Genomic DNA, 24,155 nt, shown 5'->3' with positions numbered 1-24,155 from the left:
CCCAGATTCAAGCGATTGCCCTGCCTTAGCCTCCCAAGTAGCTGGGACTACAGGCGTGCACCACGACACCCAGCTAATTTTTGTATTTTTAGTAGAGACGGGGTTATACCACATTGACCAGGCTGGTCTCGAACTTGTGTATGCTGTAGGCATGTCACTGTGTGGCATGCCTGAGAAGCTAAATTACAAAATTCTATAAAAAAAACCAAAACTACAAAAACCAGAGCTGTATCAATGATTACGGTCAGCCGAGAAATACCCTTCACGGGACAAAAAACCTTTACAAAATACCCTTTGCAAAACAAAAAAAACACTTCCGAGTCAATGTTAAACTTAGCAGTAAAAGAGCCTAATTATAAATACTAAGCCATGGGACATGCACGCAAAAAGCTAAACATAATCTGTGGCTCAAATGAGCCAATCGGATACCTTCCTTAACCTCAACACAAAAACATGTTAAGTCCCGTTACCTCAAAAGTAGCTTGTGTTGTTGATACGACATCCGGCTGACTCTCGGATTTTGACTCATTCTTGCCGACTTTCTGATCTGTAAAGAGATCCTCCTCCTCTTCCGGGAGAGGAAAGGGACTTGTTTTCTTTGCTGGTTTTGGTTTAGCAGACTGAAAGAGATGGTCGTCACTGCCGGCCTCCCTCGGAGCAGGAAACATGGGGCTCTTTTCTTTACCTCCCCCTGGAGGGCTGGCAGGATTCTCTGCTGTCTTTGCCTTGGGTTTTGTTCTCTCCACGGACTGAGATCCAGTGCCCGCGGAAAAGATGTCCCCGGACACGCAAAGGTCAGCCTCCCCTCTGGAATGACCCAGAGACTTGGCAAAGGGGCTTCTGTCCACTCCAGGCACAGGACCACCTTCCCAGGGTGCAGTTGCAGCTTCCAGGGCCTCCTCAGTGCTGTCTTCTCCACTGGCTGCTCTGAGCTGTGGCCGACGGCCGTCTGGGGAAATGGTACCATCAGCCCACTGCGCAACGGGTCCCCCGGGGACGCTCGTGGCCTCAGCCTCGCTTGACTCCTGGGCAGCCAGCCGCCTAGGCGCACGAGTCCGTCGTCTAGGCCTCCTTCTCCTCTTGACACGGCCCTGCAATGGCAAAAAAACACACGCGGATCTGGTGATACAGTGTTCAAACCTACCGTGGCAAAGAATCAGTGACTCAAAATATTGTAAGGTTATCTGGCCTACTTCGATCAAGATACTATCCAAGAATACACAAGAGGTTATTTCTTAACGATTCCCAAGGAATGCGTTTTTAACAGCTCCTAGTACTCTAAGACTAAGTCATTCTTAATCCTTTAGCGTTCGCCTCCCAGATTCAAGCGATTGCCCTGCCTTAGCCTCCCAAGTAGCTGGGACTACAGGCGTGCACCACGACACCCAGCTAATTTTTGTATTTTTAGTAGAGACGGGGTTATACCACATTGACCAGGCTGGTCTCGAACTTGTGTATGCTGTAGGCATGTCACTGTGTGGCATGCCTGAGAAGCTAAATTACAAAATTCTATAAAAAAAACCAAAACTACAAAAACCAGAGCTGTATCAATGATTACGGTCAGCCGAGAAATACCCTTCACGGGACAAAAAACCTTTACAAAATACCCTTTGCAAAACAAAAAAAACACTTCCGAGTCAATGTTAAACTTAGCAGTAAAAGAGCCTAATTATAAATACTAAGCCATGGGACATGCACGCAAAAAGCTAAACATAATCTGTGGCTCAAATGAGCCAATCGGATACCTTCCTTAACCTCAACACAAAAACATGTTAAGTCCCGTTACCTCAAAAGTAGCTTGTGTTGTTGATACGACATCCGGCTGACTCTCGGATTTTGACTCATTCTTGCCGACTTTCTGATCTGTAAAGAGATCCTCCTCCTCTTCCGGGAGAGGAAAGGGACTTGTTTTCTTTGCTGGTTTTGGTTTAGCAGACTGAAAGAGATGGTCGTCACTGCCGGCCTCCCTCGGAGCAGGAAACATGGGGCTCTTTTCTTTACCTCCCCCTGGAGGGCTGGCAGGATTCTCTGCTGTCTTTGCCTTGGGTTTTGTTCTCTCCACGGACTGAGATCCAGTGCCCGCGGAAAAGATGTCCCCGGACACGCAAAGGTCAGCCTCCCCTCTGGAATGACCCAGAGACTTGGCAAAGGGGCTTCTGTCCACTCCAGGCACAGGACCACCTTCCCAGGGTGCAGTTGCAGCTTCCAGGGCCTCCTCAGTGCTGTCTTCTCCACTGGCTGCTCTGAGCTGTGGCCGACGGCCGTCTGGGGAAATGGTACCATCAGCCCACTGCGCAACGGGTCCCCCGGGGACGCTCGTGGCCTCAGCCTCGCTTGACTCCTGGGCAGCCAGCCGCCTAGGCGCACGAGTCCGTCGTCTAGGCCTCCTTCTCCTCTTGACACGGCCCTGCAATGGCAAAAAAACACACGCGGATCTGGTGATACAGTGTTCAAACCTACCGTGGCAAAGAATCAGTGACTCAAAATATTGTAAGGTTATCTGGCCTACTTCGATCAAGATACTATCCAAGAATACACAAGAGGTTATTTCTTAACGATTCCCAAGGAATGCGTTTTTAACAGCTCCTAGTACTCTAAGACTAAGTCATTCTTAATCCTTTAGCGTTCGCCTCCCAGATTCAAGCGATTGCCCTGCCTTAGCCTCCCAAGTAGCTGGGACTACAGGCGTGCACCACGACACCCAGCTAATTTTTGTATTTTTAGTAGAGACGGGGTTATACCACATTGACCAGGCTGGTCTCGAACTTGTGTATGCTGTAGGCATGTCACTGTGTGGCATGCCTGAGAAGCTAAATTACAAAATTCTATAAAAAAAACCAAAACTACAAAAACCAGAGCTGTATCAATGATTACGGTCAGCCGAGAAATACCCTTCACGGGACAAAAAACCTTTACAAAATACCCTTTGCAAAACAAAAAAAACACTTCCGAGTCAATGTTAAACTTAGCAGTAAAAGAGCCTAATTATAAATACTAAGCCATGGGACATGCACGCAAAAAGCTAAACATAATCTGTGGCTCAAATGAGCCAATCGGATACCTTCCTTAACCTCAACACAAAAACATGTTAAGTCCCGTTACCTCAAAAGTAGCTTGTGTTGTTGATACGACATCCGGCTGACTCTCGGATTTTGACTCATTCTTGCCGACTTTCTGATCTGTAAAGAGATCCTCCTCCTCTTCCGGGAGAGGAAAGGGACTTGTTTTCTTTGCTGGTTTTGGTTTAGCAGACTGAAAGAGATGGTCGTCACTGCCGGCCTCCCTCGGAGCAGGAAACATGGGGCTCTTTTCTTTACCTCCCCCTGGAGGGCTGGCAGGATTCTCTGCTGTCTTTGCCTTGGGTTTTGTTCTCTCCACGGACTGAGATCCAGTGCCCGCGGAAAAGATGTCCCCGGACACGCAAAGGTCAGCCTCCCCTCTGGAATGACCCAGAGACTTGGCAAAGGGGCTTCTGTCCACTCCAGGCACAGGACCACCTTCCCAGGGTGCAGTTGCAGCTTCCAGGGCCTCCTCAGTGCTGTCTTCTCCACTGGCTGCTCTGAGCTGTGGCCGACGGCCGTCTGGGGAAATGGTACCATCAGCCCACTGCGCAACGGGTCCCCCGGGGACGCTCGTGGCCTCAGCCTCGCTTGACTCCTGGGCAGCCAGCCGCCTAGGCGCACGAGTCCGTCGTCTAGGCCTCCTTCTCCTCTTGACACGGCCCTGCAATGGCAAAAAAACACACGCGGATCTGGTGATACAGTGTTCAAACCTACCGTGGCAAAGAATCAGTGACTCAAAATATTGTAAGGTTATCTGGCCTACTTCGATCAAGATACTATCCAAGAATACACAAGAGGTTATTTCTTAACGATTCCCAAGGAATGCGTTTTTAACAGCTCCTAGTACTCTAAGACTAAGTCATTCTTAATCCTTTAGCGTTCGCCTCCCAGATTCAAGCGATTGCCCTGCCTTAGCCTCCCAAGTAGCTGGGACTACAGGCGTGCACCACGACACCCAGCTAATTTTTGTATTTTTAGTAGAGACGGGGTTATACCACATTGACCAGGCTGGTCTCGAACTTGTGTATGCTGTAGGCATGTCACTGTGTGGCATGCCTGAGAAGCTAAATTACAAAATTCTATAAAAAAAACCAAAACTACAAAAACCAGAGCTGTATCAATGATTACGGTCAGCCGAGAAATACCCTTCACGGGACAAAAAACCTTTACAAAATACCCTTTGCAAAACAAAAAAAACACTTCCGAGTCAATGTTAAACTTAGCAGTAAAAGAGCCTAATTATAAATACTAAGCCATGGGACATGCACGCAAAAAGCTAAACATAATCTGTGGCTCAAATGAGCCAATCGGATACCTTCCTTAACCTCAACACAAAAACATGTTAAGTCCCGTTACCTCAAAAGTAGCTTGTGTTGTTGATACGACATCCGGCTGACTCTCGGATTTTGACTCATTCTTGCCGACTTTCTGATCTGTAAAGAGATCCTCCTCCTCTTCCGGGAGAGGAAAGGGACTTGTTTTCTTTGCTGGTTTTGGTTTAGCAGACTGAAAGAGATGGTCGTCACTGCCGGCCTCCCTCGGAGCAGGAAACATGGGGCTCTTTTCTTTACCTCCCCCTGGAGGGCTGGCAGGATTCTCTGCTGTCTTTGCCTTGGGTTTTGTTCTCTCCACGGACTGAGATCCAGTGCCCGCGGAAAAGATGTCCCCGGACACGCAAAGGTCAGCCTCCCCTCTGGAATGACCCAGAGACTTGGCAAAGGGGCTTCTGTCCACTCCAGGCACAGGACCACCTTCCCAGGGTGCAGTTGCAGCTTCCAGGGCCTCCTCAGTGCTGTCTTCTCCACTGGCTGCTCTGAGCTGTGGCCGACGGCCGTCTGGGGAAATGGTACCATCAGCCCACTGCGCAACGGGTCCCCCGGGGACGCTCGTGGCCTCAGCCTCGCTTGACTCCTGGGCAGCCAGCCGCCTAGGCGCACGAGTCCGTCGTCTAGGCCTCCTTCTCCTCTTGACACGGCCCTGCAATGGCAAAAAAACACACGCGGATCTGGTGATACAGTGTTCAAACCTACCGTGGCAAAGAATCAGTGACTCAAAATATTGTAAGGTTATCTGGCCTACTTCGATCAAGATACTATCCAAGAATACACAAGAGGTTATTTCTTAACGATTCCCAAGGAATGCGTTTTTAACAGCTCCTAGTACTCTAAGACTAAGTCATTCTTAATCCTTTAGCGTTCGCCTCCCAGATTCAAGCGATTGCCCTGCCTTAGCCTCCCAAGTAGCTGGGACTACAGGCGTGCACCACGACACCCAGCTAATTTTTGTATTTTTAGTAGAGACGGGGTTATACCACATTGACCAGGCTGGTCTCGAACTTGTGTATGCTGTAGGCATGTCACTGTGTGGCATGCCTGAGAAGCTAAATTACAAAATTCTATAAAAAAAACCAAAACTACAAAAACCAGAGCTGTATCAATGATTACGGTCAGCCGAGAAATACCCTTCACGGGACAAAAAACCTTTACAAAATACCCTTTGCAAAACAAAAAAAACACTTCCGAGTCAATGTTAAACTTAGCAGTAAAAGAGCCTAATTATAAATACTAAGCCATGGGACATGCACGCAAAAAGCTAAACATAATCTGTGGCTCAAATGAGCCAATCGGATACCTTCCTTAACCTCAACACAAAAACATGTTAAGTCCCGTTACCTCAAAAGTAGCTTGTGTTGTTGATACGACATCCGGCTGACTCTCGGATTTTGACTCATTCTTGCCGACTTTCTGATCTGTAAAGAGATCCTCCTCCTCTTCCGGGAGAGGAAAGGGACTTGTTTTCTTTGCTGGTTTTGGTTTAGCAGACTGAAAGAGATGGTCGTCACTGCCGGCCTCCCTCGGAGCAGGAAACATGGGGCTCTTTTCTTTACCTCCCCCTGGAGGGCTGGCAGGATTCTCTGCTGTCTTTGCCTTGGGTTTTGTTCTCTCCACGGACTGAGATCCAGTGCCCGCGGAAAAGATGTCCCCGGACACGCAAAGGTCAGCCTCCCCTCTGGAATGACCCAGAGACTTGGCAAAGGGGCTTCTGTCCACTCCAGGCACAGGACCACCTTCCCAGGGTGCAGTTGCAGCTTCCAGGGCCTCCTCAGTGCTGTCTTCTCCACTGGCTGCTCTGAGCTGTGGCCGACGGCCGTCTGGGGAAATGGTACCATCAGCCCACTGCGCAACGGGTCCCCCGGGGACGCTCGTGGCCTCAGCCTCGCTTGACTCCTGGGCAGCCAGCCGCCTAGGCGCACGAGTCCGTCGTCTAGGCCTCCTTCTCCTCTTGACACGGCCCTGCAATGGCAAAAAAACACACGCGGATCTGGTGATACAGTGTTCAAACCTACCGTGGCAAAGAATCAGTGACTCAAAATATTGTAAGGTTATCTGGCCTACTTCGATCAAGATACTATCCAAGAATACACAAGAGGTTATTTCTTAACGATTCCCAAGGAATGCGTTTTTAACAGCTCCTAGTACTCTAAGACTAAGTCATTCTTAATCCTTTAGCGTTCGCCTCCCAGATTCAAGCGATTGCCCTGCCTTAGCCTCCCAAGTAGCTGGGACTACAGGCGTGCACCACGACACCCAGCTAATTTTTGTATTTTTAGTAGAGACGGGGTTATACCACATTGACCAGGCTGGTCTCGAACTTGTGTATGCTGTAGGCATGTCACTGTGTGGCATGCCTGAGAAGCTAAATTACAAAATTCTATAAAAAAAACCAAAACTACAAAAACCAGAGCTGTATCAATGATTACGGTCAGCCGAGAAATACCCTTCACGGGACAAAAAACCTTTACAAAATACCCTTTGCAAAACAAAAAAAACACTTCCGAGTCAATGTTAAACTTAGCAGTAAAAGAGCCTAATTATAAATACTAAGCCATGGGACATGCACGCAAAAAGCTAAACATAATCTGTGGCTCAAATGAGCCAATCGGATACCTTCCTTAACCTCAACACAAAAACATGTTAAGTCCCGTTACCTCAAAAGTAGCTTGTGTTGTTGATACGACATCCGGCTGACTCTCGGATTTTGACTCATTCTTGCCGACTTTCTGATCTGTAAAGAGATCCTCCTCCTCTTCCGGGAGAGGAAAGGGACTTGTTTTCTTTGCTGGTTTTGGTTTAGCAGACTGAAAGAGATGGTCGTCACTGCCGGCCTCCCTCGGAGCAGGAAACATGGGGCTCTTTTCTTTACCTCCCCCTGGAGGGCTGGCAGGATTCTCTGCTGTCTTTGCCTTGGGTTTTGTTCTCTCCACGGACTGAGATCCAGTGCCCGCGGAAAAGATGTCCCCGGACACGCAAAGGTCAGCCTCCCCTCTGGAATGACCCAGAGACTTGGCAAAGGGGCTTCTGTCCACTCCAGGCACAGGACCACCTTCCCAGGGTGCAGTTGCAGCTTCCAGGGCCTCCTCAGTGCTGTCTTCTCCACTGGCTGCTCTGAGCTGTGGCCGACGGCCGTCTGGGGAAATGGTACCATCAGCCCACTGCGCAACGGGTCCCCCGGGGACGCTGGTGGCCTCAGCCTCGCTTGACTCCTGGGCAGCCAGCCGCCTAGGCGCACGAGTCCGTCGTCTAGGCCTCCTTCTCCTCTTGACACGGCCCTGCAATGGCAAAAAAACACACGCGGATCTGGTGATACAGTGTTCAAACCTACCGTGGCAAAGAATCAGTGACTCAAAATATTGTAAGGTTATCTGGCCTACTTCGATCAAGATACTATCCAAGAATACACAAGAGGTTATTTCTTAACGATTCCCAAGGAATGCGTTTTTAACAGCTCCTAGTACTCTAAGACTAAGTCATTCTTAATCCTTTAGCGTTCGCCTCCCAGATTCAAGCGATTGCCCTGCCTTAGCCTCCCAAGTAGCTGGGACTACAGGCGTGCACCACGACACCCAGCTAATTTTTGTATTTTTAGTAGAGACGGGGTTATACCACATTGACCAGGCTGGTCTCGAACTTGTGTATGCTGTAGGCATGTCACTGTGTGGCATGCCTGAGAAGCTATATTACAAAATTCTATAAAAAAACCAAAACTACAAAAACCAGAGCTGTATCAATGATTACGGTCAGCCGAGAAATACCCTTCACGGGACAAAAAACCTTTACAAAATACCCTTTGCAAAACAAAAAAAACACTTCCGAGTCAATGTTAAACTTAGCAGTAAAAGAGCCTAATTATAAATACTAAGCCATGGGACATGCACGCAAAAAGCTAAACATAATCTGTGGCTCAAATGAGCCAATCGGATACCTTCCTTAACCTCAACACAAAAACATGTTAAGTCCCGTTACCTCAAAAGTAGCTTGTGTTGTTGATACGACATCCGGCTGACTCTCGGATTTTGACTCATTCTTGCCGACTTTCTGATCTGTAAAGAGATCCTCCTCCTCTTCCGGGAGAGGAAAGGGACTTGTTTTCTTTGCTGGTTTTGGTTTAGCAGACTGAAAGAGATGGTCGTCACTGCCGGCCTCCCTCGGAGCAGGAAACATGGGGCTCTTTTCTTTACCTCCCCCTGGAGGGCTGGCAGGATTCTCTGCTGTCTTTGCCTTGGGTTTTGTTCTCTCCACGGACTGAGATCCAGTGCCCGCGGAAAAGATGTCCCCGGACACGCAAAGGTCAGCCTCCCCTCTGGAATGACCCAGAGACTTGGCAAAGGGGCTTCTGTCCACTCCAGGCACAGGACCACCTTCCCAGGGTGCAGTTGCAGCTTCCAGGGCCTCCTCAGTGCTGTCTTCTCCACTGGCTGCTCTGAGCTGTGGCCGACGGCCGTCTGGGGAAATGGTACCATCAGCCCACTGCGCAACGGGTCCCCCGGGGACGCTCGTGGCCTCAGCCTCGCTTGACTCCTGGGCAGCCAGCCGCCTAGGCGCACGAGTCCGTCGTCTAGGCCTCCTTCTCCTCTTGACACGGCCCTGCAATGGCAAAAAAACACACGCGGATCTGGTGATACAGTGTTCAAACCTACCGTGGCAAAGAATCAGTGACTCAAAATATTGTAAGGTTATCTGGCCTACTTCGATCAAGATACTATCCAAGAATACACAAGAGGTTATTTCTTAACGATTCCCAAGGAATGCGTTTTTAACAGCTCCTAGTACTCTAAGACTAAGTCATTCTTAATCCTTTAGCGTTCGCCTCCCAGATTCAAGCGATTGCCCTGCCTTAGCCTCCCAAGTAGCTGGGACTACAGGCGTGCACCACGACACCCAGCTAATTTTTGTATTTTTAGTAGAGACGGGGTTATACCACATTGACCAGGCTGGTCTCGAACTTGTGTATGCTGTAGGCATGTCACTGTGTGGCATGCCTGAGAAGCTAAATTACAAAATTCTATAAAAAAAACCAAAACTACAAAAACCAGAGCTGTATCAATGATTACGGTCAGCCGAGAAATACCCTTCACGGGACAAAAAACCTTTACAAAATACCCTTTGCAAAACAAAAAAAACACTTCCGAGTCAATGTTAAACTTAGCAGTAAAAGAGCCTAATTATAAATACTAAGCCATGGGACATGCACGCAAAAAGCTAAACATAATCTGTGGCTCAAATGAGCCAATCGGATACCTTCCTTAACCTCAACACAAAAACATGTTAAGTCCCGTTACCTCAAAAGTAGCTTGTGTTGTTGATACGACATCCGGCTGACTCTCGGATTTTGACTCATTCTTGCCGACTTTCTGATCTGTAAAGAGATCCTCCTCCTCTTCCGGGAGAGGAAAGGGACTTGTTTTCTTTGCTGGTTTTGGTTTAGCAGACTGAAAGAGATGGTCGTCACTGCCGGCCTCCCTCGGAGCAGGAAACATGGGGCTCTTTTCTTTACCTCCCCCTGGAGGGCTGGCAGGATTCTCTGCTGTCTTTGCCTTGGGTTTTGTTCTCTCCACGGACTGAGATCCAGTGCCCGCGGAAAAGATGTCCCCGGACACGCAAAGGTCAGCCTCCCCTCTGGAATGACCCAGAGACTTGGCAAAGGGGCTTCTGTCCACTCCAGGCACAGGACCACCTTCCCAGGGTGCAGTTGCAGCTTCCAGGGCCTCCTCAGTGCTGTCTTCTCCACTGGCTGCTCTGAGCTGTGGCCGACGGCCGTCTGGGGAAATGGTACCATCAGCCCACTGCGCAACGGGTCCCCCGGGGACGCTCGTGGCCTCAGCCTCGCTTGACTCCTGGGCAGCCAGCCGCCTAGGCGCACGAGTCCGTCGTCTAGGCCTCCTTCTCCTCTTGACACGGCCCTGCAATGGCAAAAAAACACACGCGGATCTGGTGATACAGTGTTCAAACCTACCGTGGCAAAGAATCAGTGACTCAAAATATTGTAAGGTTATCTGGCCTACTTCGATCAAGATACTATCCAAGAATACACAAGAGGTTATTTCTTAACGATTCCCAAGGAATGCGTTTTTAACAGCTCCTAGTACTCTAAGACTAAGTCATTCTTAATCCTTTAGCGTTCGCCTCCCAGATTCAAGCGATTGCCCTGCCTTAGCCTCCCAAGTAGCTGGGACTACAGGCGTGCACCACGACACCCAGCTAATTTTTGTATTTTTAGTAGAGACGGGGTTATACCACATTGACCAGGCTGGTCTCGAACTTGTGTATGCTGTAGGCATGTCACTGTGTGGCATGCCTGAGAAGCTAAATTACAAAATTCTATAAAAAAAACCAAAACTACAAAAACCAGAGCTGTATCAATGATTACGGTCAGCCGAGAAATACCCTTCACGGGACAAAAAACCTTTACAAAATACCCTTTGCAAAACAAAAAAAACACTTCCGAGTCAATGTTAAACTTAGCAGTAAAAGAGCCTAATTATAAATACTAAGCCATGGGACATGCACGCAAAAAGCTAAACATAATCTGTGGCTCAAATGAGCCAATCGGATACCTTCCTTAACCTCAACACAAAAACATGTTAAGTCCCGTTACCTCAAAAGTAGCTTGTGTTGTTGATACGACATCCGGCTGACTCTCGGATTTTGACTCATTCTTGCCGACTTTCTGATCTGTAAAGAGATCCTCCTCCTCTTCCGGGAGAGGAAAGGGACTTGTTTTCTTTGCTGGTTTTGGTTTAGCAGACTGAAAGAGATGGTCGTCACTGCCGGCCTCCCTCGGAGCAGGAAACATGGGGCTCTTTTCTTTACCTCCCCCTGGAGGGCTGGCAGGATTCTCTGCTGTCTTTGCCTTGGGTTTTGTTCTCTCCACGGACTGAGATCCAGTGCCCGCGGAAAAGATGTCCCCGGACACGCAAAGGTCAGCCTCCCCTCTGGAATGACCCAGAGACTTGGCAAAGGGGCTTCTGTCCACTCCAGGCACAGGACCACCTTCCCAGGGTGCAGTTGCAGCTTCCAGGGCCTCCTCAGTGCTGTCTTCTCCACTGGCTGCTCTGAGCTGTGGCCGACGGCCGTCTGGGGAAATGGTACCATCAGCCCACTGCGCAACGGGTCCCCCGGGGACGCTCGTGGCCTCAGCCTCGCTTGACTCCTGGGCAGCCAGCCGCCTAGGCGCACGAGTCCGTCGTCTAGGCCTCCTTCTCCTCTTGACACGGCCCTGCAATGGCAAAAAAACACACGCGGATCTGGTGATACAGTGTTCAAACCTACCGTGGCAAAGAATCAGTGACTCAAAATATTGTAAGGTTATCTGGCCTACTTCGATCAAGATACTATCCAAGAATACACAAGAGGTTATTTCTTAACGATTCCCAAGGAATGCGTTTTTAACAGCTCCTAGTACTCTAAGACTAAGTCATTCTTAATCCTTTAGCGTTCGCCTCCCAGATTCAAGCGATTGCCCTGCCTTAGCCTCCCAAGTAGCTGGGACTACAGGCGTGCACCACGACACCCAGCTAATTTTTGTATTTTTAGTAGAGACGGGGTTATACCACATTGACCAGGCTGGTCTCGAACTTGTGTATGCTGTAGGCATGTCACTGTGTGGCATGCCTGAGAAGCTAAATTACAAAATTCTATAAAAAAAACCAAAACTACAAAAACCAGAGCTGTATCAATGATTACGGTCAGCCGAGAAATACCCTTCACGGGACAAAAAACCTTTACAAAATACCCTTTGCAAAACAAAAAAAACACTTCCGAGTCAATGTTAAACTTAGCAGTAAAAGAGCCTAATTATAAATACTAAGCCATGGGACATGCACGCAAAAAGCTAAACATAATCTGTGGCTCAAATGAGCCAATCGGATACCTTCCTTAACCTCAACACAAAAACATGTTAAGTCCCGTTACCTCAAAAGTAGCTTGTGTTGTTGATACGACATCCGGCTGACTCTCGGATTTTGACTCATTCTTGCCGACTTTCTGATCTGTAAAGAGATCCTCCTCCTCTTCCGGGAGAGGAAAGGGACTTGTTTTCTTTGCTGGTTTTGGTTTAGCAGACTGAAAGAGATGGTCGTCACTGCCGGCCTCCCTCGGAGCAGGAAACATGGGGCTCTTTTCTTTACCTCCCCCTGGAGGGCTGGCAGGATTCTCTGCTGTCTTTGCCTTGGGTTTTGTTCTCTCCACGGACTGAGATCCAGTGCCCGCGGAAAAGATGTCCCCGGACACGCAAAGGTCAGCCTCCCCTCTGGAATGACCCAGAGACTTGGCAAAGGGGCTTCTGTCCACTCCAGGCACAGGACCACCTTCCCAGGGTGCAGTTGCAGCTTCCAGGGCCTCCTCAGTGCTGTCTTCTCCACTGGCTGCTCTGAGCTGTGGCCGACGGCCGTCTGGGGAAATGGTACCATCAGCCCACTGCGCAACGGGTCCCCCGGGGACGCTCGTGGCCTCAGCCTCGCTTGACTCCTGGGCAGCCAGCCGCCTAGGCGCACGAGTCCGTCGTCTAGGCCTCCTTCTCCTCTTGACACGGCCCTGCAATGGCAAAAAAACACACGCGGATCTGGTGATACAGTGTTCAAACCTACCGTGGCAAAGAATCAGTGACTCAAAATATTGTAAGGTTATCTGGCCTACTTCGATCAAGATACTATCCAAGAATACACAAGAGGTTATTTCTTAACGATTCCCAAGGAATGCGTTTTTAACAGCTCCTAGTACTCTAAGACTAAGTCATTCTTAATCCTTTAGCGTTCGCCTCCCAGATTCAAGCGATTGCCCTGCCTTAGCCTCCCAAGTAGCTGGGACTACAGGCGTGCACCACGACACCCAGCTAATTTTTGTATTTTTAGTAGAGACGGGGTTATACCACATTGACCAGGCTGGTCTCGAACTTGTGTATGCTGTAGGCATGTCACTGTGTGGCATGCCTGAGAAGCTAAATTACAAAATTCTATAAAAAAAACCAAAACTACAAAAACCAGAGCTGTATCAATGATTACGGTCAGCCGAGAAATACCCTTCACGGGACAAAAAACCTTTACAAAATACCCTTTGCAAAACAAAAAAAACACTTCCGAGTCAATGTTAAACTTAGCAGTAAAAGAGCCTAATTATAAATACTAAGCCATGGGACATGCACGCAAAAAGCTAAACATAATCTGTGGCTCAAATGAGCCAATCGGATACCTTCCTTAACCTCAACACAAAAACATGTTAAGTCCCGTTACCTCAAAAGTAGCTTGTGTTGTTGATACGACATCCGGCTGACTCTCGGATTTTGACTCATTCTTGCCGACTTTCTGATCTGTAAAGAGATCCTCCTCCTCTTCCGGGAGAGGAAAGGGACTTGTTTTCTTTGCTGGTTTTGGTTTAGCAGACTGAAAGAGATGGTCGTCACTGCCGGCCTCCCTCGGAGCAGGAAACATGGGGCTCTTTTCTTTACCTCCCCCTGGAGGGCTGGCAGGATTCTCTGCTGTCTTTGCCTTGGGTTTTGTTCTCTCCACGGACTGAGATCCAGTGCCCGCGGAAAAGATGTCCCCGGACACGCAAAGGTCAGCCTCCCCTCTGGAATGACCCAGAGACTTGGCAAAGGGGCTTCTGTCCACTCCAGGCACAGGACCACCTTCCCAGGGTGCAGTTGCAGCTTCCAGGGCCTCCTCAGTGCTGTCTTCTCCACTGGCTGCTCTGAGCTGTGGCCGACGGCCGTCTGGGGAAATGGTACCATCAGCCCACTGCGCAACGGGTCCCCCGGGGACGCTGGTGGCCTCAGCCTCGCTTGACTCCTGGGCAGCCAGCCGCCTAGGCGCACGAGTCCGTCGTCTAGGCCTCCTTCTCCTCTTGACACGGCCCTGCAATGGCAAAAAAACACACGCGGATCTGGTGATACAGTGTTCAAACCTACCGTGGCAAAGAATCAGTGACTCAAAATATTGTAAGGTTATCTGGCCTACTTCGATCAAGATACTATCCAAGAATACACAAGAGGTTATTTCTTAACGATTCCCAAGGAATGCGTTTTTAACAGCTCCTAGTACTCTAAGACTAAGTCATTCTTAATCCTTTAGCGTTCGCCTCCCAGATTCAAGCGATTGCCCTGCCTTAGCCTCCCAAGTAGCTGGGACTACAGGCGTGCACCACGACACCCAGCTAATTTTTGTATTTTTAGTAGAGACGGGGTTATACCACATTGACCAGGCTGGTCTCGAACTTGTGTATGCTGTAGGCATGTCACTGTGTGGCATGCCTGAGAAGCTAAATTACAAAATTCTATAAAAAAAACCAAAACTACAAAAACCAGAGCTGTATCAATGATTACGGTCAGCCGAGAAATACCCTTCACGGGACAAAAAACCTTTACAAAATACCCTTTGCAAAACAAAAAAAACACTTCCGAGTCAATGTTAAACTTAGCAGTAAAAGAGCCTAATTATAAATACTAAGCCATGGGACATGCACGCAAAAAGCTAAACATAATCTGTGGCTCAAATGAGCCAATCGGATACCTTCCTTAACCTCAACACAAAAACATGTTAAGTCCCGTTACCTCAAAAGTAGCTTGTGTTGTTGATACGACATCCGGCTGACTCTCGGATTTTGACTCATTCTTGCCGACTTTCTGATCTGTAAAGAGATCCTCCTCCTCTTCCGGGAGAGGAAAGGGACTTGTTTTCTTTGCTGGTTTTGGTTTAGCAGACTGAAAGAGATGGTCGTCACTGCCGGCCTCCCTCGGAGCAGGAAACATGGGGCTCTTTTCTTTACCTCCCCCTGGAGGGCTGGCAGGATTCTCTGCTGTCTTTGCCTTGGGTTTTGTTCTCTCCACGGACTGAGATCCAGTGCCCGCGGAAAAGATGTCCCCGGACACGCAAAGGTCAGCCTCCCCTCTGGAATGACCCAGAGACTTGGCAAAGGGGCTTCTGTCCACTCCAGGCACAGGACCACCTTCCCAGGGTGCAGTTGCAGCTTCCAGGGCCTCCTCAGTGCTGTCTTCTCCACTGGCTGCTCTGAGCTGTGGCCGACGGCCGTCTGGGGAAATGGTACCATCAGCCCACTGCGCAACGGGTCCCCCGGGGACGCTGGTGGCCTCAGCCTCGCTTGACTCCTGGGCAGCCAGCCGCCTAGGCGCACGAGTCCGTCGTCTAGGCCTCCTTCTCCTCTTGACACGGCCCTGCAATGGCAAAAAAACACACGCGGATCTGGTGATACAGTGTTCAAACCTACCGTGGCAAAGAATCAGTGACTCAAAATATTGTAAGGTTATCTGGCCTACTTCGATCAAGATACTATCCAAGAATACACAAGAGGTTATTTCTTAACGATTCCCAAGGAATGCGTTTTTAACAGCTCCTAGTACTCTAAGACTAAGTCATTCTTAATCCTTTAGCGTTCGCCTCCCAGATTCAAGCGATTGCCCTGCCTTAGCCTCCCAAGTAGCTGGGACTACAGGCGTGCACCACGACACCCAGCTAATTTTTGTATTTTTAGTAGAGACGGGGTTATACCACATTGACCAGGCTGGTCTCGAACTTGTGTATGCTGTAGGCATGTCACTGTGTGGCATGCCTGAGAAGCTAAATTACAAAATTCTATAAAAAAAACCAAAACTACAAAAACCAGAGCTGTATCAATGATTACGGTCAGCCGAGAAATACCCTTCACGGGACAAAAAACCTTTACAAAATACCCTTTGCAAAACAAAAAAAACACTTCCGAGTCAATGTTAAACTTAGCAGTAAAAGAGCCTAATTATAAATACTAAGCCATGGGACATGCACGCAAAAAGCTAAACATAATCTGTGGCTCAAATGAGCCAATCGGATACCTTCCTTAACCTCAACACAAAAACATGTTAAGTCCCGTTACCTCAAAAGTAGCTTGTGTTGTTGATACGACATCCGGCTGACTCTCGGATTTTGACTCATTCTTGCCGACTTTCTGATCTGTAAAGAGATCCTCCTCCTCTTCCGGGAGAGGAAAGGGACTTGTTTTCTTTGCTGGTTTTGGTTTAGCAGACTGAAAGAGATGGTCGTCACTGCCGGCCTCCCTCGGAGCAGGAAACATGGGGCTCTTTTCTTTACCTCCCCCTGGAGGGCTGGCAGGATTCTCTGCTGTCTTTGCCTTGGGTTTTGTTCTCTCCACGGACTGAGATCCAGTGCCCGCGGAAAAGATGTCCCCGGACACGCAAAGGTCAGCCTCCCCTCTGGAATGACCCAGAGACTTGGCAAAGGGGCTTCTGTCCACTCCAGGCACAGGACCACCTTCCCAGGGTGCAGTTGCAGCTTCCAGGGCCTCCTCAGTGCTGTCTTCTCCACTGGCTGCTCTGAGCTGTGGCCGACGGCCGTCTGGGGAAATGGTACCATCAGCCCACTGCGCAACGGGTCCCCCGGGGACGCTGGTGGCCTCAGCCTCGCTTGACTCCTGGGCAGCCAGCCGCCTAGGCGCACGAGTCCGTCGTCTAGGCCTCCTTCTCCTCTTGACACGGCCCTGCAATGGCAAAAAAACACACGCGGATCTGGTGATACAGTGTTCAAACCTACCGTGGCAAAGAATCAGTGACTCAAAATATTGTAAGGTTATCTGGCCTACTTCGATCAAGATACTATCCAAGAATACACAAGAGGTTATTTCTTAACGATTCCCAAGGAATGCGTTTTTAACAGCTCCTAGTACTCTAAGACTAAGTCATTCTTAATCCTTTAGCGTTCGCCTCCCAGATTCAAGCGATTGCCCTGCCTTAGCCTCCCAAGTAGCTGGGACTACAGGCGTGCACCACGACACCCAGCTAATTTTTGTATTTTTAGTAGAGACGGGGTTATACCACATTGACCAGGCTGGTCTCGAACTTGTGTATGCTGTAGGCATGTCACTGTGTGGCATGCCTGAGAAGCTAAATTACAAAATTCTATAAAAAAAACCAAAACTACAAAAACCAGAGCTGTATCAATGATTACGGTCAGCCGAGAAATACCCTTCACGGGACAAAAAACCTTTACAAAATACCCTTTGCAAAACAAAAAAAACACTTCCGAGTCAATGTTAAACTTAGCAGTAAAAGAGCCTAATTATAAATACTAAGCCATGGGACATGCACGCAAAAAGCTAAACATAATCTGTGGCTCAAATGAGCCAATCGGATACCTTCCTTAACCTCAACACAAAAACATGTTAAGTCCCGTTACCTCAAAAGTAGCTTGTGTTGTTGATACGACATCCGGCTGACTCTCGGATTTTGACTCATTCTTGCCGACTTTCTGATCTGTAAAGAGATCCTCCTCCTCTTCCGGGAGAGGAAAGGGACTTGTTTTCTTTGCTGGTTTTGGTTTAGCAGACTGAAAGAGATGGTCGTCACTGCCGGCCTCCCTCGGAGCAGGAAACATGGGGCTCTTTTCTTTACCTCCCCCTGGAGGGCTGGCAGGATTCTCTGCTGTCTTTGCCTTGGGTTTTGTTCTCTCCACGGACTGAGATCCAGTGCCCGCGGAAAAGATGTCCCCGGACACGCAAAGGTCAGCCTCCCCTCTGGAATGACCCAGAGACTTGGCAAAGGGGCTTCTGTCCACTCCAGGCACAGGACCACCTTCCCAGGGTGCAGTTGCAGCTTCCAGGGCCTCCTCAGTGCTGTCTTCTCCACTGGCTGCTCTGAGCTGTGGCCGACGGCCGTCTGGGGAAATGGTACCATCAGCCCACTGCGCAACGGGTCCCCCGGGGACGCTGGTGGCCTCAGCCTCGCTTGACTCCTGGGCAGCCAGCCGCCTAGGCGCACGAGTCCGTCGTCTAGGCCTCCTTCTCCTCTTGACACGGCCCTGCAATGGCAAAAAAACACACGCGGATCTGGTGATACAGTGTTCAAACCTACCGTGGCAAAGAATCAGTGACTCAAAATATTGTAAGGTTATCTGGCCTACTTCGATCAAGATACTATCCAAGAATACACAAGAGGTTATTTCTTAACGATTCCCAAGGAATGCGTTTTTAACAGCTCCTAGTACTCTAAGACTAAGTCATTCTTAATCCTTTAGCGTTCGCCTCCCAGATTCAAGCGATTGCCCTGCCTTAGCCTCCCAAGTAGCTGGGACTACAGGCGTGCACCACGACACCCAGCTAATTTTTGTATTTTTAGTAGAGACGGGGTTATACCACATTGACCAGGCTGGTCTCGAACTTGTGTATGCTGTAGGCATGTCACTGTGTGGCATGCCTGAGAAGCTAAATTACAAAATTCTATAAAAAAAACCAAAACTACAAAAACCAGAGCTGTATCAATGATTACGGTCAGCCGAGAAATACCCTTCACGGGACAAAAAACCTTTACAAAATACCCTTTGCAAAACAAAAAAAACACTTCCGAGTCAATGTTAAACTTAGCAGTAAAAGAGCCTAATTATAAATACTAAGCCATGGGACATGCACGCAAAAAGCTAAACATAATCTGTGGCTCAAATGAGCCAATCGGATACCTTCCTTAACCTCAACACAAAAACATGTTAAGTCCCGTTACCTCAAAAGTAGCTTGTGTTGTTGATACGACATCCGGCTGACTCTCGGATTTTGACTCATTCTTGCCGACTTTCTGATCTGTAAAGAGATCCTCCTCCTCTTCCGGGAGAGGAAAGGGACTTGTTTTCTTTGCTGGTTTTGGTTTAGCAGACTGAAAGAGATGGTCGTCACTGCCGGCCTCCCTCGGAGCAGGAAACATGGGGCTCTTTTCTTTACCTCCCCCTGGAGGGCTGGCAGGATTCTCTGCTGTCTTTGCCTTGGGTTTTGTTCTCTCCACGGACTGAGATCCAGTGCCCGCGGAAAAGATGTCCCCGGACACGCAAAGGTCAGCCTCCCCTCTGGAATGACCCAGAGACTTGGCAAAGGGGCTTCTGTCCACTCCAGGCACAGGACCACCTTCCCAGGGTGCAGTTGCAGCTTCCAGGGCCTCCTCAGTGCTGTCTTCTCCACTGGCTGCTCTGAGCTGTGGCCGACGGCCGTCTGGGGAAATGGTACCATCAGCCCACTGCGCAACGGGTCCCCCGGGGACGCTCGTGGCCTCAGCCTCGCTTGACTCCTGGGCAGCCAGCCGCCTAGGCGCACGAGTCCGTCGTCTAGGCCTCCTTCTCCTCTTGACACGGCCCTGCAATGGCAAAAAAACACACGCGGATCTGGTGATACAGTGTTCAAACCTACCGTGGCAAAGAATCAGTGACTCAAAATATTGTAAGGTTATCTGGCCTACTTCGATCAAGATACTATCCAAGAATACACAAGAGGTTATTTCTTAACGATTCCCAAGGAATGCGTTTTTAACAGCTCCTAGTACTCTAAGACTAAGTCATTCTTAATCCTTTAGCGTTCGCCTCCCAGATTCAAGCGATTGCCCTGCCTTAGCCTCCCAAGTAGCTGGGACTACAGGCGTGCACCACGACACCCAGCTAATTTTTGTATTTTTAGTAGAGACGGGGTTATACCACATTGACCAGGCTGGTCTCGAACTTGTGTATGCTGTAGGCATGTCACTGTGTGGCATGCCTGAGAAGCTAAATTACAAAATTCTATAAAAAAAACCAAAACTACAAAAACCAGAGCTGTATCAATGATTACGGTCAGCCGAGAAATACCCTTCACGGGACAAAAAACCTTTACAAAATACCCTTTGCAAAACAAAAAAAACACTTCCGAGTCAATGTTAAACTTAGCAGTAAAAGAGCCTAATTATAAATACTAAGCCATGGGACATGCACGCAAAAAGCTAAACATAATCTGTGGCTCAAATGAGCCAATCGGATACCTTCCTTAACCTCAACACAAAAACATGTTAAGTCCCGTTACCTCAAAAGTAGCTTGTGTTGTTGATACGACATCCGGCTGACTCTCGGATTTTGACTCATTCTTGCCGACTTTCTGATCTGTAAAGAGATCCTCCTCCTCTTCCGGGAGAGGAAAGGGACTTGTTTTCTTTGCTGGTTTTGGTTTAGCAGACTGAAAGAGATGGTCGTCACTGCCGGCCTCCCTCGGAGCAGGAAACATGGGGCTCTTTTCTTTACCTCCCCCTGGAGGGCTGGCAGGATTCTCTGCTGTCTTTGCCTTGGGTTTTGTTCTCTCCACGGACTGAGATCCAGTGCCCGCGGAAAAGATGTCCCCGGACACGCAAAGGTCAGCCTCCCCTCTGGAATGACCCAGAGACTTGGCAAAGGGGCTTCTGTCCACTCCAGGCACAGGACCACCTTCCCAGGGTGCAGTTGCAGCTTCCAGGGCCTCCTCAGTGCTGTCTTCTCCACTGGCTGCTCTGAGCTGTGGCCGACGGCCGTCTGGGGAAATGGTACCATCAGCCCACTGCGCAACGGGTCCCCCGGGGACGCTCGTGGCCTCAGCCTCGCTTGACTCCTGGGCAGCCAGCCGCCTAGGCGCACGAGTCCGTCGTCTAGGCCTCCTTCTCCTCTTGACACGGCCCTGCAATGGCAAAAAAACACACGCGGATCTGGTGATACAGTGTTCAAACCTACCGTGGCAAAGAATCAGTGACTCAAAATATTGTAAGGTTATCTGGCCTACTTCGATCAAGATACTATCCAAGAATACACAAGAGGTTATTTCTTAACGATTCCCAAGGAATGCGTTTTTAACAGCTCCTAGTACTCTAAGACTAAGTCATTCTTAATCCTTTAGCGTTCGCCTCCCAGATTCAAGCGATTGCCCTGCCTTAGCCTCCCAAGTAGCTGGGACTACAGGCGTGCACCACGACACCCAGCTAATTTTTGTATTTTTAGTAGAGACGGGGTTATACCACATTGACCAGGCTGGTCTCGAACTTGTGTATGCTGTAGGCATGTCACTGTGTGGCATGCCTGAGAAGCTAAATTACAAAATTCTATAAAAAAAACCAAAACTACAAAAACCAGAGCTGTATCAATGATTACGGTCAGCCGAGAAATACCCTTCACGGGACAAAAAACCTTTACAAAATACCCTTTGCAAAACAAAAAAAACACTTCCGAGTCAATGTTAAACTTAGCAGTAAAAGAGCCTAATTATAAATACTAAGCCATGGGACATGCACGCAAAAAGCTAAACATAATCTGTGGCTCAAATGAGCCAATCGGATACCTTCCTTAACCTCAACACAAAAACATGTTAAGTCCCGTTACCTCAAAAGTAGCTTGTGTTGTTGATACGACATCCGGCTGACTCTCGGATTTTGACTCATTCTTGCCGACTTTCTGATCTGTAAAGAGATCCTCCTCCTCTTCCGGGAGAGGAAAGGGACTTGTTTTCTTTGCTGGTTTTGGTTTAGCAGACTGAAAGAGATGGTCGTCACTGCCGGCCTCCCTCGGAGCAGGAAACATGGGGCTCTTTTCTTTACCTCCCCCTGGAGGGCTGGCAGGATTCTCTGCTGTCTTTGCCTTGGGTTTTGTTCTCTCCACGGACTGAGATCCAGTGCCCGCGGAAAAGATGTCCCCGGACACGCAAAGGTCAGCCTCCCCTCTGGAATGACCCAGAGACTTGGCAAAGGGGCTTCTGTCCACTCCAGGCACAGGACCACCTTCCCAGGGTGCAGTTGCAGCTTCCAGGGCCTCCTCAGTGCTGTCTTCTCCACTGGCTGCTCTGAGCTGTGGCCGACGGCCGTCTGGGGAAATGGTACCATCAGCCCACTGCGCAACGGGTCCCCCGGGGACGCTCGTGGCCTCAGCCTCGCTTGACTCCTGGGCAGCCAGCCGCCTAGGCGCACGAGTCCGTCGTCTAGGCCTCCTTCTCCTCTTGACACGGCCCTGCAATGGCAAAAAAACACACGCGGATCTGGTGATACAGTGTTCAAACCTACCGTGGCAAAGAATCAGTGACTCAAAATATTGTAAGGTTATCTGGCCTACTTCGATCAAGATACTATCCAAGAATACACAAGAGGTTATTTCTTAACGATTCCCAAGGAATGCGTTTTTAACAGCTCCTAGTACTCTAAGACTAAGTCATTCTTAATCCTTTAGCGTTCGCCTCCCAGATTCAAGCGATTGCCCTGCCTTAGCCTCCCAAGTAGCTGGGACTACAGGCGTGCACCACGACACCCAGCTAATTTTTGTATTTTTAGTAGAGACGGGGTTATACCACATTGACCAGGCTGGTCTCGAACTTGTGTATGCTGTAGGCATGTCACTGTGTGGCATGCCTGAGAAGCTATATTACAAAATTCTATAAAAAAACCAAAACTACAAAAACCAGAGCTGTATCAATGATTACGGTCAGCCGAGAAATACCCTTCACGGGACAAAAAACCTTTACAAAATACCCTTTGCAAAACAAAAAAAACACTTCCGAGTCAATGTTAAACTTAGCAGTAAAAGAGCCTAATTATAAATACTAAGCCATGGGACATGCACGCAAAAAGCTAAACATAATCTGTGGCTCAAATGAGCCAATCGGATACCTTCCTTAACCTCAACACAAAAACATGTTAAGTCCCGTTACCTCAAAAGTAGCTTGTGTTGTTGATACGACATCCGGCTGACTCTCGGATTTTGACTCATTCTTGCCGACTTTCTGATCTGTAAAGAGATCCTCCTCCTCTTCCGGGAGAGGAAAGGGACTTGTTTTCTTTGCTGGTTTTGGTTTAGCAGACTGAAAGAGATGGTCGTCACTGCCGGCCTCCCTCGGAGCAGGAAACATGGGGCTCTTTTCTTTACCTCCCCCTGGAGGGCTGGCAGGATTCTCTGCTGTCTTTGCCTTGGGTTTTGTTCTCTCCACGGACTGAGATCCAGTGCCCGCGGAAAAGATGTCCCCGGACACGCAAAGGTCAGCCTCCCCTCTGGAATGACCCAGAGACTTGGCAAAGGGGCTTCTGTCCACTCCAGGCACAGGACCACCTTCCCAGGGTGCAGTTGCAGCTTCCAGGGCCTCCTCAGTGCTGTCTTCTCCACTGGCTGCTCTGAGCTGTGGCCGACGGCCGTCTGGGGAAATGGTACCATCAGCCCACTGCGCAACGGGTCCCCCGGGGACGCTCGTGGCCTCAGCCTCGCTTGACTCCTGGGCAGCCAGCCGCCTAGGCGCACGAGTCCGTCGTCTAGGCCTCCTTCTCCTCTTGACACGGCCCTGCAATGGCAAAAAAACACACGCGGATCTGGTGATACAGTGTTCAAACCTACCGTGGCAAAGAATCAGTGACTCAAAATATTGTAAGGTTATCTGGCCTACTTCGATCAAGATACTATCCAAGAATACACAAGAGGTTATTTCTTAACGATTCCCAAGGAATGCGTTTTTAACAGCTCCTAGTACTCTAAGACTAAGTCATTCTTAATCCTTTAGCGTTCGCCTCCCAGATTCAAGCGATTGCCCTGCCTTAGCCTCCCAAGTAGCTGGGACTACAGGCGTGCACCACGACACCCAGCTAATTTTTGTATTTTTAGTAGAGACGGGGTTATACCACATTGACCAGGCTGGTCTCGAACTTGTGTATGCTGTAGGCATGTCACTGTGTGGCATGCCTGAGAAGCTAAATTACAAAATTCTATAAAAAAAACCAAAACTACAAAAACCAGAGCTGTATCAATGATTACGGTCAGCCGAGAAATACCCTTCACGGGACAAAAAACCTTTACAAAATACCCTTTGCAAAACAAAAAAAACACTTCCGAGTCAATGTTAAACTTAGCAGTAAAAGAGCCTAATTATAAATACTAAGCCATGGGACATGCACGCAAAAAGCTAAACATAATCTGTGGCTCAAATGAGCCAATCGGATACCTTCCTTAACCTCAACACAAAAACATGTTAAGTCCCGTTA

The 24,155-nt window shown here is 48.9% G+C and overlaps 1 protein-coding gene across 1 annotated transcript in view; it reads right to left on the bottom strand.

Annotated features, from left to right (window-relative positions):
* LOC135273919 (uncharacterized) overlaps window positions 1-24,155 on the bottom strand; it is a 52,870-nt gene that overhangs the window by 12,724 nt on the left and 15,991 nt on the right. The window contains exons 8-25 of the mRNA XM_064373646.1: window positions 22,841-23,449; window positions 21,526-22,134; window positions 20,210-20,818; window positions 18,894-19,502; window positions 17,578-18,186; window positions 16,262-16,870; window positions 14,946-15,554; window positions 13,630-14,238; window positions 12,314-12,868; window positions 10,998-11,552; window positions 9,682-10,236; window positions 8,366-8,920; window positions 7,051-7,605; window positions 5,735-6,289; window positions 4,419-4,973; window positions 3,103-3,657; window positions 1,787-2,341; window positions 471-1,025 (exon numbers count right to left, since the gene is read on the bottom strand). Coding sequence (XP_064229716.1) covers window positions 471-1,025; window positions 1,787-2,341; window positions 3,103-3,657; window positions 4,419-4,973; window positions 5,735-6,289; window positions 7,051-7,605; window positions 8,366-8,920; window positions 9,682-10,236; window positions 10,998-11,552; window positions 12,314-12,868; window positions 13,630-14,238; window positions 14,946-15,554; window positions 16,262-16,870; window positions 17,578-18,186; window positions 18,894-19,502; window positions 20,210-20,818; window positions 21,526-22,134; window positions 22,841-23,449 — 10,422 coding nt within the window. The remainder of the gene's footprint in view (window positions 1-470; window positions 1,026-1,786; window positions 2,342-3,102; window positions 3,658-4,418; window positions 4,974-5,734; window positions 6,290-7,050; window positions 7,606-8,365; window positions 8,921-9,681; window positions 10,237-10,997; window positions 11,553-12,313; window positions 12,869-13,629; window positions 14,239-14,945; window positions 15,555-16,261; window positions 16,871-17,577; window positions 18,187-18,893; window positions 19,503-20,209; window positions 20,819-21,525; window positions 22,135-22,840; window positions 23,450-24,155) is intronic.

The sequence above is a fragment of the Aotus nancymaae genome, unplaced genomic scaffold (assembly GCF_030222135.1).
Source record: "Aotus nancymaae isolate 86718 unplaced genomic scaffold, 86718_ANA_hifiasm-v0.15.2.pri h1tg000010l, whole genome shotgun sequence".
Taxonomy (NCBI): Eukaryota; Metazoa; Chordata; class Mammalia; order Primates; family Aotidae; genus Aotus; species Aotus nancymaae.
Note: the sequence above shows the minus strand (reverse complement) of the source record. Positions and strands in the feature narration are given on the sequence as shown.